The sequence below is a fragment of the Fistularia commersonii genome, chromosome 32 (assembly GCF_037954325.1).
Source record: "Fistularia commersonii isolate RoL2024-O1a breed Wild chromosome 32, RoL_Fcom_v1.0, whole genome shotgun sequence".
NCBI classification, from domain to species: Eukaryota; Metazoa; Chordata; class Actinopteri; order Syngnathiformes; family Fistulariidae; genus Fistularia; species Fistularia commersonii.
This window is the reverse complement of record NC_141315.1, coordinates 9490328-9503192: the sequence shown is the minus strand read 5'-3', so window position 1 is coordinate 9503192 and position 12865 is coordinate 9490328. Positions and strand designations below refer to the sequence as shown.

The following is a 12865-nucleotide window of genomic DNA, read 5'->3' as shown; positions in this document are numbered from 1 at the left end:
GGAAGAAAAAGAAGAAGAGGAGGAGGAGGAGGTGGAAGAAGAGGGGGAGCTATGAAAGGTCACTTGAGGGTGACCGCGACGGAGCCCGACGGAGCGTCGCCACCTGCTGGGCGAAGCGTGAAAAGCGGGTCAGAGAGGCGTTCGAGGTCAATCGGAAAACAGACGCGTCTTGTAAGTTATTGGATCCGCCGATTTAAAAATCTTTTTTTTTTTTGAAACAATCAAATAAGTAAAAGGGACGGTTCTCCAAACCAGCAGGGGGCGACCATCAAACAGGAAGTCAGCGGCGAAGAGGAGGTGATTTTTCCACAGGCCGCCATTTTTGTAGTTTTTTTCTTTCCAACTCAGTTGTTAATTTTTCACATCCCCCTGAGGGGCTAAGTAGAAGAGAGATTGAAGCTACGCTAATATTTATCACACAATGGTGAGATGTTTCCGGGTCTAGCGGGCCCCAGAGGAGTCGCTGTGTTAGGAGGTTAGCTAGCGAGAATTCATGATGATGTGCTTACCAGCTAACCGGAGTTGTGATCGCTTAAAGTAGTGCCCATTTGAAAGCACTAGCTACAACAGTTAGCATCTGTCGTCAACATTAGCACTGGAGAAGTTTCATTGATTCCTCCCTGGTTTTTCCGATCTTCGGACAGAACACGTTTACACTTGCGGGTGAATTATGTGTGCTAGCTACTCCCGCTAGCTGCAACAGTTAGCATCTGTTGTCAACATTAGCACTGGAGAAGTTTCATTGATTCCTTCCCGGTTTTTCCGATCTTTGGACAGAACATGTTTACACCTCCGGGTTAATTTTGTTTGCTAGCCGCTCCTGCTAACGCTAGCTGCAACAGTTAGCATCTGTCGTCAACATTAGCACTGGAGAAGTTTCATTGATTCCTTCCCGGTTTTTCCGATCTTCAGACAGAACATGTTTACACTTCCGGATGAATTATGTGTGCTAGCCGCTCCTGCTAACGCTAGCTGCAACAGTTAGCATCTGTCGTCAACATTAGCAATGGAGAAGTTTCATTGATTCCTCCCTGGTTTTTCTGATCTTTGGACAGAACTCGTTTACATTTTCGGATGAATTATGTGTGCTAGCCACTCCCACAAACGCTAGCTGCAACAGTTAGCATCTGTCATCAACATTAGCACTGGAGAAGTTTCATTGATTCCTCCCTGGTTTTTCCGATCTTCAGACAGAACACGTTTACACTTCCGGATGAATTATGTTGCTAGCCGCTCCTGCTAACGTGGGAGGGATCCGGGCTTTTGTTTTTCCTGTGTAGGACGGCGGCGGGGGAACGAGTGCAAGGGAGCAAAAGTGGCGGTTCGCGATTCATGGCGCATCTTAGCGCACTGTTTAATGGCTAGCTCGCCGCCGCCGCGGGCCCTCATCCGCTGCACCAGCTGAACCGTAAACAACACGATTAGGTCTTTAAGTGCGGCGGGGCGATGCGAGCGATTTTGAAGATTGCACCTTATTATCTTTTTTTTTTTTTTTTTTTTTTTCTCCGCTAATTTAGCATTAGCGGATCCCGCCACAGGAAGTGGGCCATGTGGGTGGAGGCTGTTGTGGGGGCCGTGAGCTCACAAAGGAAGCTTTGCGGCCGACCAATCCCCAGGTAGCTGTTTGGACAATCGCCCAGCCCTCTGGATTCGCCGTCCTCCTCTCCTGCACACACACACACACACACACACACACACACACACACACACACATTTCATGCTCTATGCTCTGTCATAGCAGGAATTTTCCACTCAGCAGAGGGGGAACATTGCAGCCAGCTGCGCTGTCAATTGCAGCCCGTGCTTGAATCAAGACTATTTGTACCCCCGCCCCCCCAACGGCAACACGTGAGCATGCAATGCTACGCTAAAGCACATGGCGTACTGTGTACGGTCAGGGGAAAAAAAAAAAAAAAAAAAAAAAAATCCTTTTTTTCATATTTTTCCTGCCGGAGCGACCGTGAGGACGGGCGCAGCGGCGGCGGTAGAATGTAAATCCAAACAGTGGAGGGAGAGGACACACACACACACACACACACACACACACATACTTCCCCTCCTCCTCCTTCACTCCTGCACACACTCGCTCTCCCTCGTCTTGAGAATCTCGCCTGGATCGGCTCCAACGGGAGCTCATTTCTCATCTTCATTTCTCAGCCTCCCTCATCTCAACCCCCCCCCCCCGTTTCTTTTATACAATAAAAACTCATAAAAATCATATAAACTCAGGCAAACAACAAGGCCAGCTATGTACGTTTGGCATGTGTTCTGCACACATTAGAGGCCTCTTATGTAAGTGTGAGCTCGCCCCCCCTCCTTCTCCCTCGACCCAGCGCCGCCGCCGCCGCCGCCGCCGCCGCCCCTCTCCCCCTCCCCTTCCTGTTGCCATACATTTCCCCGCCTCCGCTCAAATCAGGTCAGCTGAGGACGGCTACGCCGGGACGGCCGCCCGCCCCCCCGCCCTGCACGTATGGCTACACATGAGTTATGCACGGGGTTTATTGAGGGGGGGTGGAGGTGTCATGGCCGCCGTGCAGGAAACTTCAACTCAGCTCGACGCGTATCTTTCGCAATTGGACGCCTCGCGATCACCCGGGCCGAGTCCGAGATGGAGGGGTTAGGTTGGTTCGGTGATGTCGCCATGGTAACGGCGAAGTGTCACAACCGTCACAACCTGTCAACCGGAGGAGCGGTTGACGGCGGGCCGCCACCTCGGGGTTCTAGAGGTCGCCGCTGAAAATATGCGAGGACGCCGGTTCCCGTGGCGACACTGGGATGACATATTAGCTTATATTATGGGGTAAGACCCACCCTGCCTTTTCCCCCACTTTTTACGCAACGCTTTTCCAAAGGTCTTCCCAGGAGAGGGTTCTGTTCCTACAGAGGATTGATGCCCGTGGTTTTGGGCGCCGTTCAGGTGTGTGTGTGTGTGTGTGTGTTCACCCCCCACCCACCCGGCGGGCTCCTGAAGATGTCCTGATCCCGGGGTTGCATCGGTTCACGGTTTCCCTGAAACGGCGCCAGGCGGCGACAGCCATACATCCAATCCTGGACGATGTTTTGATGGAAAAGATCACATGGGAGGGGGAAGACAGACCGCCAGCTTCTCTCCTTTCGACGGAGGTCATTACTGCCTGCGTCAGCAGAGGGGGGTGTACAACCCGCTGTGGAAATTGAGGAGATGGAAAGATGAAGAAGAGGCTCACGTGTGTGTGTGTGTGTGTGTGTGAGTCCATCAGCATGTTGGGCAGGGGTTGGGTTTGGCGCTGGAAACACTGTCTCACACACTTTACGAAACTCCCAGTTGTGAAATAATCAATAATCATTATGTTGTATTTTGTACGTCTCGAAAAATGGCCCCGTGATTGGTCCAGGGTGAACCCCGCCTCTCGACCAATCAGGAAGAGCTGTGAATGAATGAGTTTGTGATCGTTTGCGCAAACACGCGAACCCGTCACACGCCGGTATTTTAACTCTGGATTTGTTGATTTTGTCTTTCTCTCCCACCAGAAGCAGAATAAAAAAAAAAAATTTTGAAAAACCCACACACATAATTTATTCACGGCCGCCGGGGGAAGTGAGAGTTTGGCCGCACTTGGTGGTTTACTGCTTGTGGTCGGGATAAATAATAATTCGCAGGATGATATTTGGCTGATTTATTTCTTCTTTTTTTTTTTTTTACACACAGTATTTCACCACCGGGCTCAATGGGTTCACGTTCTTTACAAATAAAGAGCTAAACGCAGAGCTATCGCCGTGGCAACGGATAAACACCAGGAAAGAACTGCGAGGAGACACATTGGCGGACATATATATGGATTATTTTTAAAGACCCAGACGCAGCATGTTTTCACAAACACACCGTGTGCAGTCTTTATTGAACATCAAGCGCTCTTGCCTCCGAGTTCCGCGGGTTCGGGCCTTTCTCCGGGTTCGAGAACGTGAATCATTGTCCAAAGGAGGTGAAGAGGGGGGCGACTCTGCACCGCTGAGATTAAGAGACTGACAGAGTCGCCGTTGAGGCTGGAGACAGGTTCCCGCATACGTTATCTCCAACTGTCATCAAACGGTTTCAGCTGCGGCGAATCGCAATCCGACATCTCCCCTATTATGTTTGCTTGTAACTGCACGTAAAAAAAAAAAGAAAACACAGCGCAAAAACACAACCTACCCAGGCTGCACGTGTGTGTGCATCTAAAATACCCTCAGCCGTTCGAGCCGCTGATGAATTCTTCATCGTTCTGTCACAAATTATTTAGACAACAAGCGTGTGTCAGGGGGTAATGGGGCGCAATCTGCAAGGGTCGCCAACCAGAAGCAGGACGCGCAACTTTAAATAAGTCATTCGTTAATTTGGTTGCAAAGAACGTGGACGGAATAATTTATTTTCGTTGTCGGAACAGGCTTGCAGGAGCTCTGGAGACGCGTGTGTCGTGAAGCAGAAGCCCAGAGAGGAAGGGATAGATCCACATACGTTTTAACTAAACCAAAATTCTTAAACTTCTTCGATTGTTGCTCGTTTCTATGTTCAAAAACGTGATATTTATCAATAACACAAGTGTTGAGGTGACCGCAGGCCGGGTGCAGCGCCATCTCGCGGAAAAAAAAAAACGCGCGCGGAAAAAAGATGACGACATTTCCGCCGGAGCCGGAAGCAGGAAGTTGAAGTACCCTCGCCTCCTTCTAGATCCAATATGGCCGCCATCGCTTAACCGTGTCTGAACAAAAACAAGACGGGTGAAGTATGGCGGAGGGCGGCGTGGACGAGCTGTCGCAGCTGGAGTACCTGTCCCTGGTGTCCAAAGTGTGTACGGAGCTCGACAACCATCTCGGGCTGAGCGACAAGGACTTAGGTGCGGGTTCGACGCTGGATTTATTCGTCGTAACTCAAAAGCTCTATGCTAGCGAGCTAATGCTAACTAGCGCTAGCGCCTCTAAAACGATAACTTTTAGCTACAGCGCCAAAGAATTTGTGCTTTTTGATGGCTGTAATGGGTGTAATTTACAGTTAACGCGTTTTGTTAGAAAGTTGCGTTTTTTATTGTCTCCCCAGCGGAGTTCGTCATCAGTCTTGCCGAGAAGCAGCCGACGTTTGACGGCTTCAAGGCTCTCCTGGAGCAGAATGGAGCCGAATTCACCGTAGGTTCAACCGTGACCCGCTTTGTTTTTCCCACAAAATTTCCTATTCCAGTCTGTTCTGACACTTTTTATCGTCCTAAATTCGTAGGATTCCCTCATCAGCAACCTACTCAGGCTCATCCAGACGATGCGACCCCCGTCTAAGGCCTCCACAAGCAGAGGTTGCGATCCTTTTCCTCCCATTTGCTCATCTTTCATGTTTATATGTAACTAGTGTGTCCCTGTTGACACAGCAGGCTAATAGTGATTTGCTCTCTGTTTCTGTGAATTTGAAGGGTGTTCACCACTGCTAGTTTATCTGCGCTTTTCGGATGTGAGTCCACGTTGTTTGTTTTTTGTTTTTCCCCAGCGTACGTCGACTCTGTCAAGCCGAAGAATGACAAAGAGAGGCTGAAGGAGCTTTTCCCCGCGCTGTGCAGACCCAACGATCCAGCGCCTAAGGTTTGAGTCTCAGTCGCTTTTGGACAGGGAATGTCTAAGAACGGCCAGAGTGCCTCCTCCCTCATGGGAACCCTTTTTAGCTTTGCGTACCCTCAGGCAGTACGAGACCACTGGAATAAAAAGAGCAAAGTAGAGGAGGAAGAGGACACGGATAACATGGAGATGGAAGCCACCGCGATCATGTTGGTTGAAGGGTTTTATCTTCTCCCTGCACTTGAAGAGCTCTGCTATTAGCTAACCCCGCTCTTATTTTGGTTGATGTTCCTCTCCGAGCACTGGAAACCCCTCCGAGGCGTAGCGGGCAAGAAGAGCCCGGACCTCTGGGTCGCCCCGGTTCTTGCTTCTGCCAATTTCGTCTCAAGAAAACAGCCGACCAGTTTTGAAAATGGCGCCCCGCGGTCTGCAAGAAGTATACGGTGCTGCGCCTCAGAGTAGGAGCTAATCAGCTGGTTCTAGGGCCTGAAAATCCCTGATCCCTCTGCCGTCCCAACGCATGGCAGCTACTGAACCTAGATAAGGAGAGATGGTCCTTGGCGTGAGGTCGTGTTTGGACTGATGCTGGATTTTGAATGTCTGTCCGACCTCCTCCCAGAAGCTGCTCGACGAAGACGACGTGAAGGTCGCAGCAGATGCCATGAAGGAGTTGGAGATGTTCCTGCCGAGTGTCAGCGGGACCGACGTCAAAAGCGGCAGGAGCAGGTGAGACGGCCGAGACGGAGCGCGTCCGCGTTTAGATTTTTTTGGGTGAGACGAAGACGCGTCTTCCGCCCGTCTCCCTCCTCCAGGTCAGACAAGACCAGACGTCACAGCCGAAGCCGTAGCCGAAGCAGAGACCGGGACAGACACCGGGACCGGGACAGAGACCGGGACAAGGACCGGAAGAGGCGGCACCGCTCCCGCTCCCGCTCCAGGTCCAGAGACCGCGACCGCCACAGGGACCGGGACAGGGATCGAGATCGGGATCGGGATCGGGACCGCGGGAAGAGGAGGGACAAATCCTCCCGCTGGAGCGAGCGCTCGCCCAGCCCCAGGAAGGACCAGGACCGGGAGTCTGAGCGGTGGAGGGACAAGCACGTGGACCGCCCGCCGCCCGAGGAGCCCTCCGTCGGCGACATCTACAACGGCAAGGTCACCAGCATCATGCAGTTCGGCTGCTTCGTCCAGCTGGAGGGTCTGAGGTGGGTTCCCGCCGTCAGGAAGCCGGCGCTTTTGCCGAAAACGCGTCTCCGAAACCCACCCGTTTGTGCTTCCTGTGCCGACAGGAAGCGCTGGGAGGGCCTGGTCCACATCTCGGAGCTGCGACGGGAGGGACGCGTGGCCAACGTGGCCGACGTGGTCAGCAAAGGCCAGAGGGTCAAAGTCAAGGTGCTGTCGTTCACCGGCTCCAAGACCAGCCTCAGTATGAAGGTGAGGACCGCCGGCCGGGTATTAGTCTGACGGGGGGTTCCTCATCCGAGCCGGGCTCCGCCCCCTCCGACCAGGACGTGGACCAGGAGACGGGCGAGGACCTGAACCCCAACAGGCGGCGGAACGTGGGTCCCGACGGCGCGGAGGAGATCAACATGAGGAACCCCGACCGGCCGAGCAACCTGAACCTGGGCCACGCCCCCGAGCTGGAGCAGGACGACACGCTGGAGCGCAAGAGGCTCACCAAGATCTCGGACCCGGAGAAGTGGGAGATCAAACAGGTGGGCTTCCCGTCGGCCCCCGGGGCGTCCGAGCGCGGCGCTCGTCCTGACCGCCGCCGTCCCTCCGCCCGCAGATGATCGCAGCCAACGTCCTCTCCAAAGAGGAGTTCCCGGATTTCGACGACGAGACGGGAATCCTCCCCAAGGTGGACGACGAAGAAGGTGAGGAGGAGTTCGATCCCCGGCCGGCGTCTCCCGCGCGTTTCCGCTCAACATCTCGGCTCCCGCCGTTCTTCCAGACGAGGACCTGGAGATCGAGCTGGTGGAGGAGGAGCCCCCGTTCCTGAGGGGCCACACCAAGCAGAGCATGGACATGAGTCCCGTCAAGATCGTGAAGGTGGGCGGCCCACCGACCAGACGTGCTCGGGAATCGCGGGCGGACGGCGTCTTGACCTCCGTTTGACCTCCTCCAGAACCCGGACGGCTCCTTATCCCAGGCGGCCATGATGCAGAGCGCTCTGGCCAAGGAGCGGCGAGAGCTGAAGCAGGCGGCGCGCGAGGCCGAGATGGACTCCATCCCCATGGGGCTGAACAAGCACTGGGTGGACCCGCTGCCCGACGGTGAGGGACGAGCAGGAAGTCGGCGAAGGACGCGTTCTTCCACGCGCTCTGGCTCACCCTCCCGCTCTTCTTCTCCCCAGCCGACGGCAGGCAGATCGCCGCCAACATGAGAGGCATCGGCATGATGCCCAACGACATCCCGGAGTGGAAGAAGCACGCCTTCGGCGGCAACAAGGCGTCCTACGGGAAGAAGACGCAGCTCTCCATCCTGGAGCAGAGGGAGAGCCTGCCCATCTACAAGCTGAAGGAGCAGCTGGTTCAGGTCCGGCTCCCGTCGCGGGAATTCCAAACGGCGCCCGGAGCAGATGTTCCTCGCATCTCCCGGGTGAAACATCTGCCTGCGCCGCTTGTCGACAGAAGACGATAGCGAGTGTCCGCTCTCCCGCAGGCCGTCCACGACAACCAGATCCTGATCGTCATCGGCGAGACGGGCTCGGGGAAGACCACGCAGATCACCCAGTACCTGGCGGAGGCCGGCTACACCAGCCGCGGGAAGATCGGCTGCACGCAGCCGCGCCGGGTCGCCGCCATGTCGGTGGCCAAGAGGGTGTCGGAGGAGTACGGCTGCTGCCTCGGCCAGGAGGTGACGTCCTCGCCGGCGTATCCTCTCGTCTCCCGTTGCCGCGGCGCCGACTGACCCGCTGTTCTTCCTCCCCCCCGGCGAAGGTGGGCTACACCATCCGCTTCGAGGACTGCACCAGCCCCGAGACGGTCATCAAGTACATGACGGACGGGATGCTGCTGAGGGAGTGCCTGATCGACTCGGAGCTGGGCCAGTACGCCATCATCATGCTGGACGAGGCCCACGAACGCACCATCCACACCGACGTGCTCTTCGGCCTCCTCAAGAAGGTAACCGGCGGCGACGGGTTCGATCCGGAACGATCCGACCGGCGCCCCTGACGAATGTTCTCGATCGCAGACGGTGCAGAAACGCACCGACATGAAGCTGATCGTCACCTCGGCCACGCTGGACGCCGTCAAGTTCTCGCAATACTTCTACGAGGCGCCCATCTTCACCATCCCCGGCAGGACGTTCGCCGTGGAGGTCCTCTACTCCAAAGAGCCTGAGACGGACTACCTGGACGCCAGCCTCATCACCGTCATGCACATCCACCTGACGGAGCCTCCAGGTACGGGGTTTCCCGGAAACCTCGAGCCCGTCGAGCCCGGCCGATCCGTGACGCCGTTATCTCCTTTCGCCAGGCGACATCCTGGTCTTTCTGACGGGTCAGGAGGAGATCGACACGGCGTGCGAGATCCTCTACGAGCGCATGAAGTCCCTGGGGCCCGACGTGCCCGAGCTGATCATCCTGCCGGTCTACTCCGCCCTGCCCAGCGAGATGCAGACCCGCATCTTCGACCCGGCTCCTCCCGGCAGCAGAAAGGTGCTTCTCACGATTCCTGAGGAGCAACATGCTAGTGCTAATGGCTAATTGTAATAGAATTACAATCCCAACACTTCAGCTAATGATGTGATTCTACTACAACATGTCCGGGTGCGTGTTACTGAATCCCTGTCTTCTACCGCGCAGGTGGTCATCGCCACAAACATCGCCGAAACCTCCCTGACCATCGACGGGATCTACTACGTGGTGGACCCGGGCTTCGTCAAGCAGAAGGTGTACAACTCCAAGACGGGCATCGACCAGCTGGTGGTCACGCCCATCTCTCAGGTAGCCCAGAGATTGGTGTTTGGCTTCTGAGACTGCACTCGGCTGGAGGATGTTCAAAGTTAAATGATATAACGCGTTAGCAAGGTTCCACATTTGCTTACATTCAACATCAGCTTAAATTAAAGGTCAGAGCTAAAGGTTAACTTACATTCAACATTAGCTTTTCGTTAAACACAACCTTACATTCAATATTTGCTTGAATTAAAGGTTAGCTTAAAGTCAACATTAGCTTACGTTATTAACCAGCTTACATTGTAGTATAGCTTAAATTCACCATTAGTTTAAATTCAAGATTAGCATAAAATCAACATTAGCTTACACTGAAGGCTAGCTAAAGTTTAGTTTACATTCAACATGAGCTGAAATTAAAGGTTAGCTTACATTCAACAGTAGCCTATATTTTAGGTTAGTTTATAATCATAGGTTAGTCAACATTTGAGGAAAGCTTATATTCAACATTAGCTTACGTTAAAGGTTAGCTTATACTCAACTTGAACTTAAATTAAACATTAACTTACAACAAATATTACCCGATATTTGACATCAGCTTACATGAAAGGTTAACTTACATTCAACATTAGCTTTCATTAAGCAGGAGCTTACATTTCAGTATTAAATTAAATTAAAGGTGAGATTAAATTCCACATTAGCTTACATTATAGGCCACCGTACGTGGTAAGATACCTTAAATTCAATCTTTGTTAATATTCACGGTCATCTTAAAATCAACATTAGCTCACAGTACAGATTAGCTTACAATGAACATTAGCTCAAGGTTAGCTTACATTACAGATTAGTTTTTCAATCAACATTAGCTTACGCTCAAGGTTAGCTTACATTTAACATTAACCTACAATGAAGGTTAGCTTACATCACAGGTTTGATTATATTTAAGGTAAGCTTACATTCAACGTTAACTAACATTAAATGTTCACTTATATTTAATGTTCTCTTTTATTAAACATTAGTTTACAAGCAATGTTATCCGATATTTGACATCAGCTTATATACAAAGTTAGCTTATGTTCAACAGTAGCTTACATATGATATTAGCTTACATTAAATTCAACATTGCTATTGGATTTGTTGACACACTAGCCACGTTAGCTTAGTTGGCTATCTTGCCACCGTCACCAATTACCTCTGACGTTAGCGGCCACCCAGGCAAGCTGCAGCCTAGTCTAAGCAGCTAACATTACCTTACGGTAAACAAACTCCCTGTTGCGTGACCCTCCTGCCAGGCGCAGGCCAAGCAGAGGGCGGGTCGCGCCGGCAGGACGGGGCCGGGGAAGTGTTTCCGGCTCTACACCGAGCGAGCCTACAGGGACGAGATGCTGACCACCAACGTTCCCGAGATCCAAAGGACCAACCTGGCCAGCACCGTGCTGTCCCTCAAGGTGAGGCCCGACGCCGCTCGCACAAAGACCAGGATAAACGAGGCGTTCGACCTCCCCCCCCCCCCCCCCCGGCGCCAAGCCGTGAATTAAACCCTGATAGATTTCCTCCCGGAGGCCGCCGGGTGATTTAGAAGCTGCCGCAGCATTGGTTGGTTTCCAAGGCGATGCAGACTTCAACTGTTTTTTTTTTTTGTTTTTTTTTTTCTCCTGATAATTTCTTTTGACTATTGTGCATCTTTCATTTTTTTTTTAAATATTTATACTTTTGTTCATTCATTTATGTATTTGAATACAAAAATATTATTGTATTTAAATAGTAATAATAATAATAATAGTTGTGAAGCTGGCCAGTGCAGTAATGTTTCATCCAGACAGCTAGTTTACAAGTAGCTCTACACTGACCTCCTAACACGGACGCTGTCCTGCCTTCGTCCTCCTCATCATCTCCAGGCCATGGGCATCAACGACCTCCTGTCCTTCGACTTCATGGACGCTCCTCCCATGGAGACCCTGATCACCGCCATGGAGCAGCTCTACACCCTGGGAGCGCTGGACGACGAGGGCCTGCTCACACGCCTCGGCAGGAGGGTGAGTACTACTAGCTACTAGTAGCTACTAGTAGCTACTCCGCCAGTACTCGGGCTTTGACCTCCACCTTCTCGTCCTCTCCAGATGGCTGAGTTCCCTCTGGAGCCCATGCTGTGCAAGATGCTGATCATGTCCGTCCACCTGGGCTGCAGCGAGGAGATGCTGACCATCGTGTCCATGCTGTCCGTGCAGAACGTCTTCTACAGGCCCAAGGTTTGCTCTCGCGTCTGTTACCGTGGCAACCACCCCGTCAACTTGCCCATGGCCTAATAATTGTTTCCCTCCTCAGGACAAACAGGCCCTGGCCGACCAGAAGAAGGCGAAGTTCCACCAGCCGGAGGGCGACCACCTGACGCTGCTCGCCGTCTACAACTCCTGGAAGAACAACAAGTTCTCCAACCCGTGGTGCTACGAGAACTTCATCCAGGCGCGCTCCCTGCGCCGGGCCCAGGACATCCGCAAGCAGATGCTGGGCATCATGGACAGGTGGGACCTCCTTCGATGTGTCCATTTCAAGGAAACGCCGGCTCGTCGGGCTTCTGTGGGAACGTCACTAACGTCCTGCGTCCCGCAGACACAAGCTGGACGTGGTTTCCTGCGGCAAGGCCACGGTGCGCGTCCAGAAGGCCATCTGCAGCGGTTTCTTCAGGAACGCGGCCAAGAAGGACCCTCAGGAGGGCTACCGGACCTTGATAGACCAGCAGGTGGTCTACATCCACCCCTCCAGCGCGCTCTTCAACCGCCAGCCCGAATGGTACGACCCGGAACCTCCCTCCTGCGCTGGTTCTTCTGCGTTGACCTGAAGCTAACCCCCCCTTCCTCCCTCTCCGTCCACAGGGTGGTCTACCACGAGCTGGTCCTCACCACCAAGGAGTACATGAGGGAGGTGACCACCATCGACCCCCGCTGGCTGGTGGACTTTGCGCCCGCGTTCTTCAAGGTTTCGGACCCGACGCGCCTCAGCAAGCAGAAGAAGCAGCAGCGCCTGGAGCCGCTGTACAACCGCTACGAGGAGCCCAACGCCTGGAGGATCTCCAGGGCTTTCAGGCGCCGCTGAGGGACGCGCCGGTCGTTTGCTCTGTAAAAACAGAACACCTTTTACATGGAATTATAGTATCGTTATTTTATCAAAACCTCTTCATGTTTTCGTACTCGAGTGAGAAGTCGGACGTGTTTTGCACACTGAAGCTGCAGAAAGATGAACTGACTTTACAAGATGGTATTTTTTACACGGGGAAAATCCTCCCGCGTTGCATCAGCGCACCGCTGCTTCACACACACACACACACACACACACACACACTCATCATCATTAAATCCTGAATTTTTCATAAATCTGCTGAGACTCAGGGCCTTTTCTACTCGTGAATTGTCT

At 53.0% G+C, this 12865-nt stretch overlaps 1 protein-coding gene across 2 annotated transcripts; it reads left to right on the top strand.

Moving 5' to 3' along the window:
- The first annotated feature begins 4700 nt into the window (after nucleotides 1-4700).
- LOC147215418 (ATP-dependent RNA helicase DHX8) lies at nucleotides 4701-12825 on the top strand. 2 transcript variants are annotated; one of them, XM_086140068.1, is made up of 23 exons: nucleotides 4701-4853; nucleotides 5054-5139; nucleotides 5228-5300; nucleotides 5489-5580; nucleotides 6176-6279; nucleotides 6366-6758; nucleotides 6843-6987; nucleotides 7062-7268; nucleotides 7343-7430; nucleotides 7508-7605; nucleotides 7682-7829; nucleotides 7910-8091; nucleotides 8218-8412; nucleotides 8496-8681; nucleotides 8752-8962; nucleotides 9036-9217; nucleotides 9365-9505; nucleotides 10747-10902; nucleotides 11353-11490; nucleotides 11575-11703; nucleotides 11780-11976; nucleotides 12065-12244; nucleotides 12328-12825. In XM_086140068.1, the coding sequence occupies exons 1-23, from the start codon at nucleotides 4745-4747 to the stop codon at nucleotides 12545-12547; spliced, it is 3660 nt and encodes a 1219-aa protein (XP_085996194.1). In that variant the 5' UTR covers nucleotides 4701-4744; the 3' UTR covers nucleotides 12548-12825. The 2 variants fall into 2 exon arrangements, with proteins under 2 accessions (XP_085996194.1, XP_085996193.1); XM_086140067.1 differs by having other exon boundaries at nucleotides 6173-6279.
- Nucleotides 12826-12865: the final 40 nt, after the last annotated feature.

Coding starts and splice junctions, on each gene's coding strand:
- LOC147215418 (XM_086140067.1), top strand. CDS start 4,745: ATGGCGGAGGGCGGCGTGGACGAGCTGTCGCAGCTGGAGTACCTGTCC. Junction 5,581..6,172: donor CCAACGATCCAGCGCCTAAG/GTTTGAGTCTCA, acceptor ACCTCCTCCCAG/AAGCTGCTCGACGAAGACGA. Junction 7,269..7,342: donor AGAAGTGGGAGATCAAACAG/GTGGGCTTCCCG, acceptor CTCCGCCCGCAG/ATGATCGCAGCCAACGTCCT.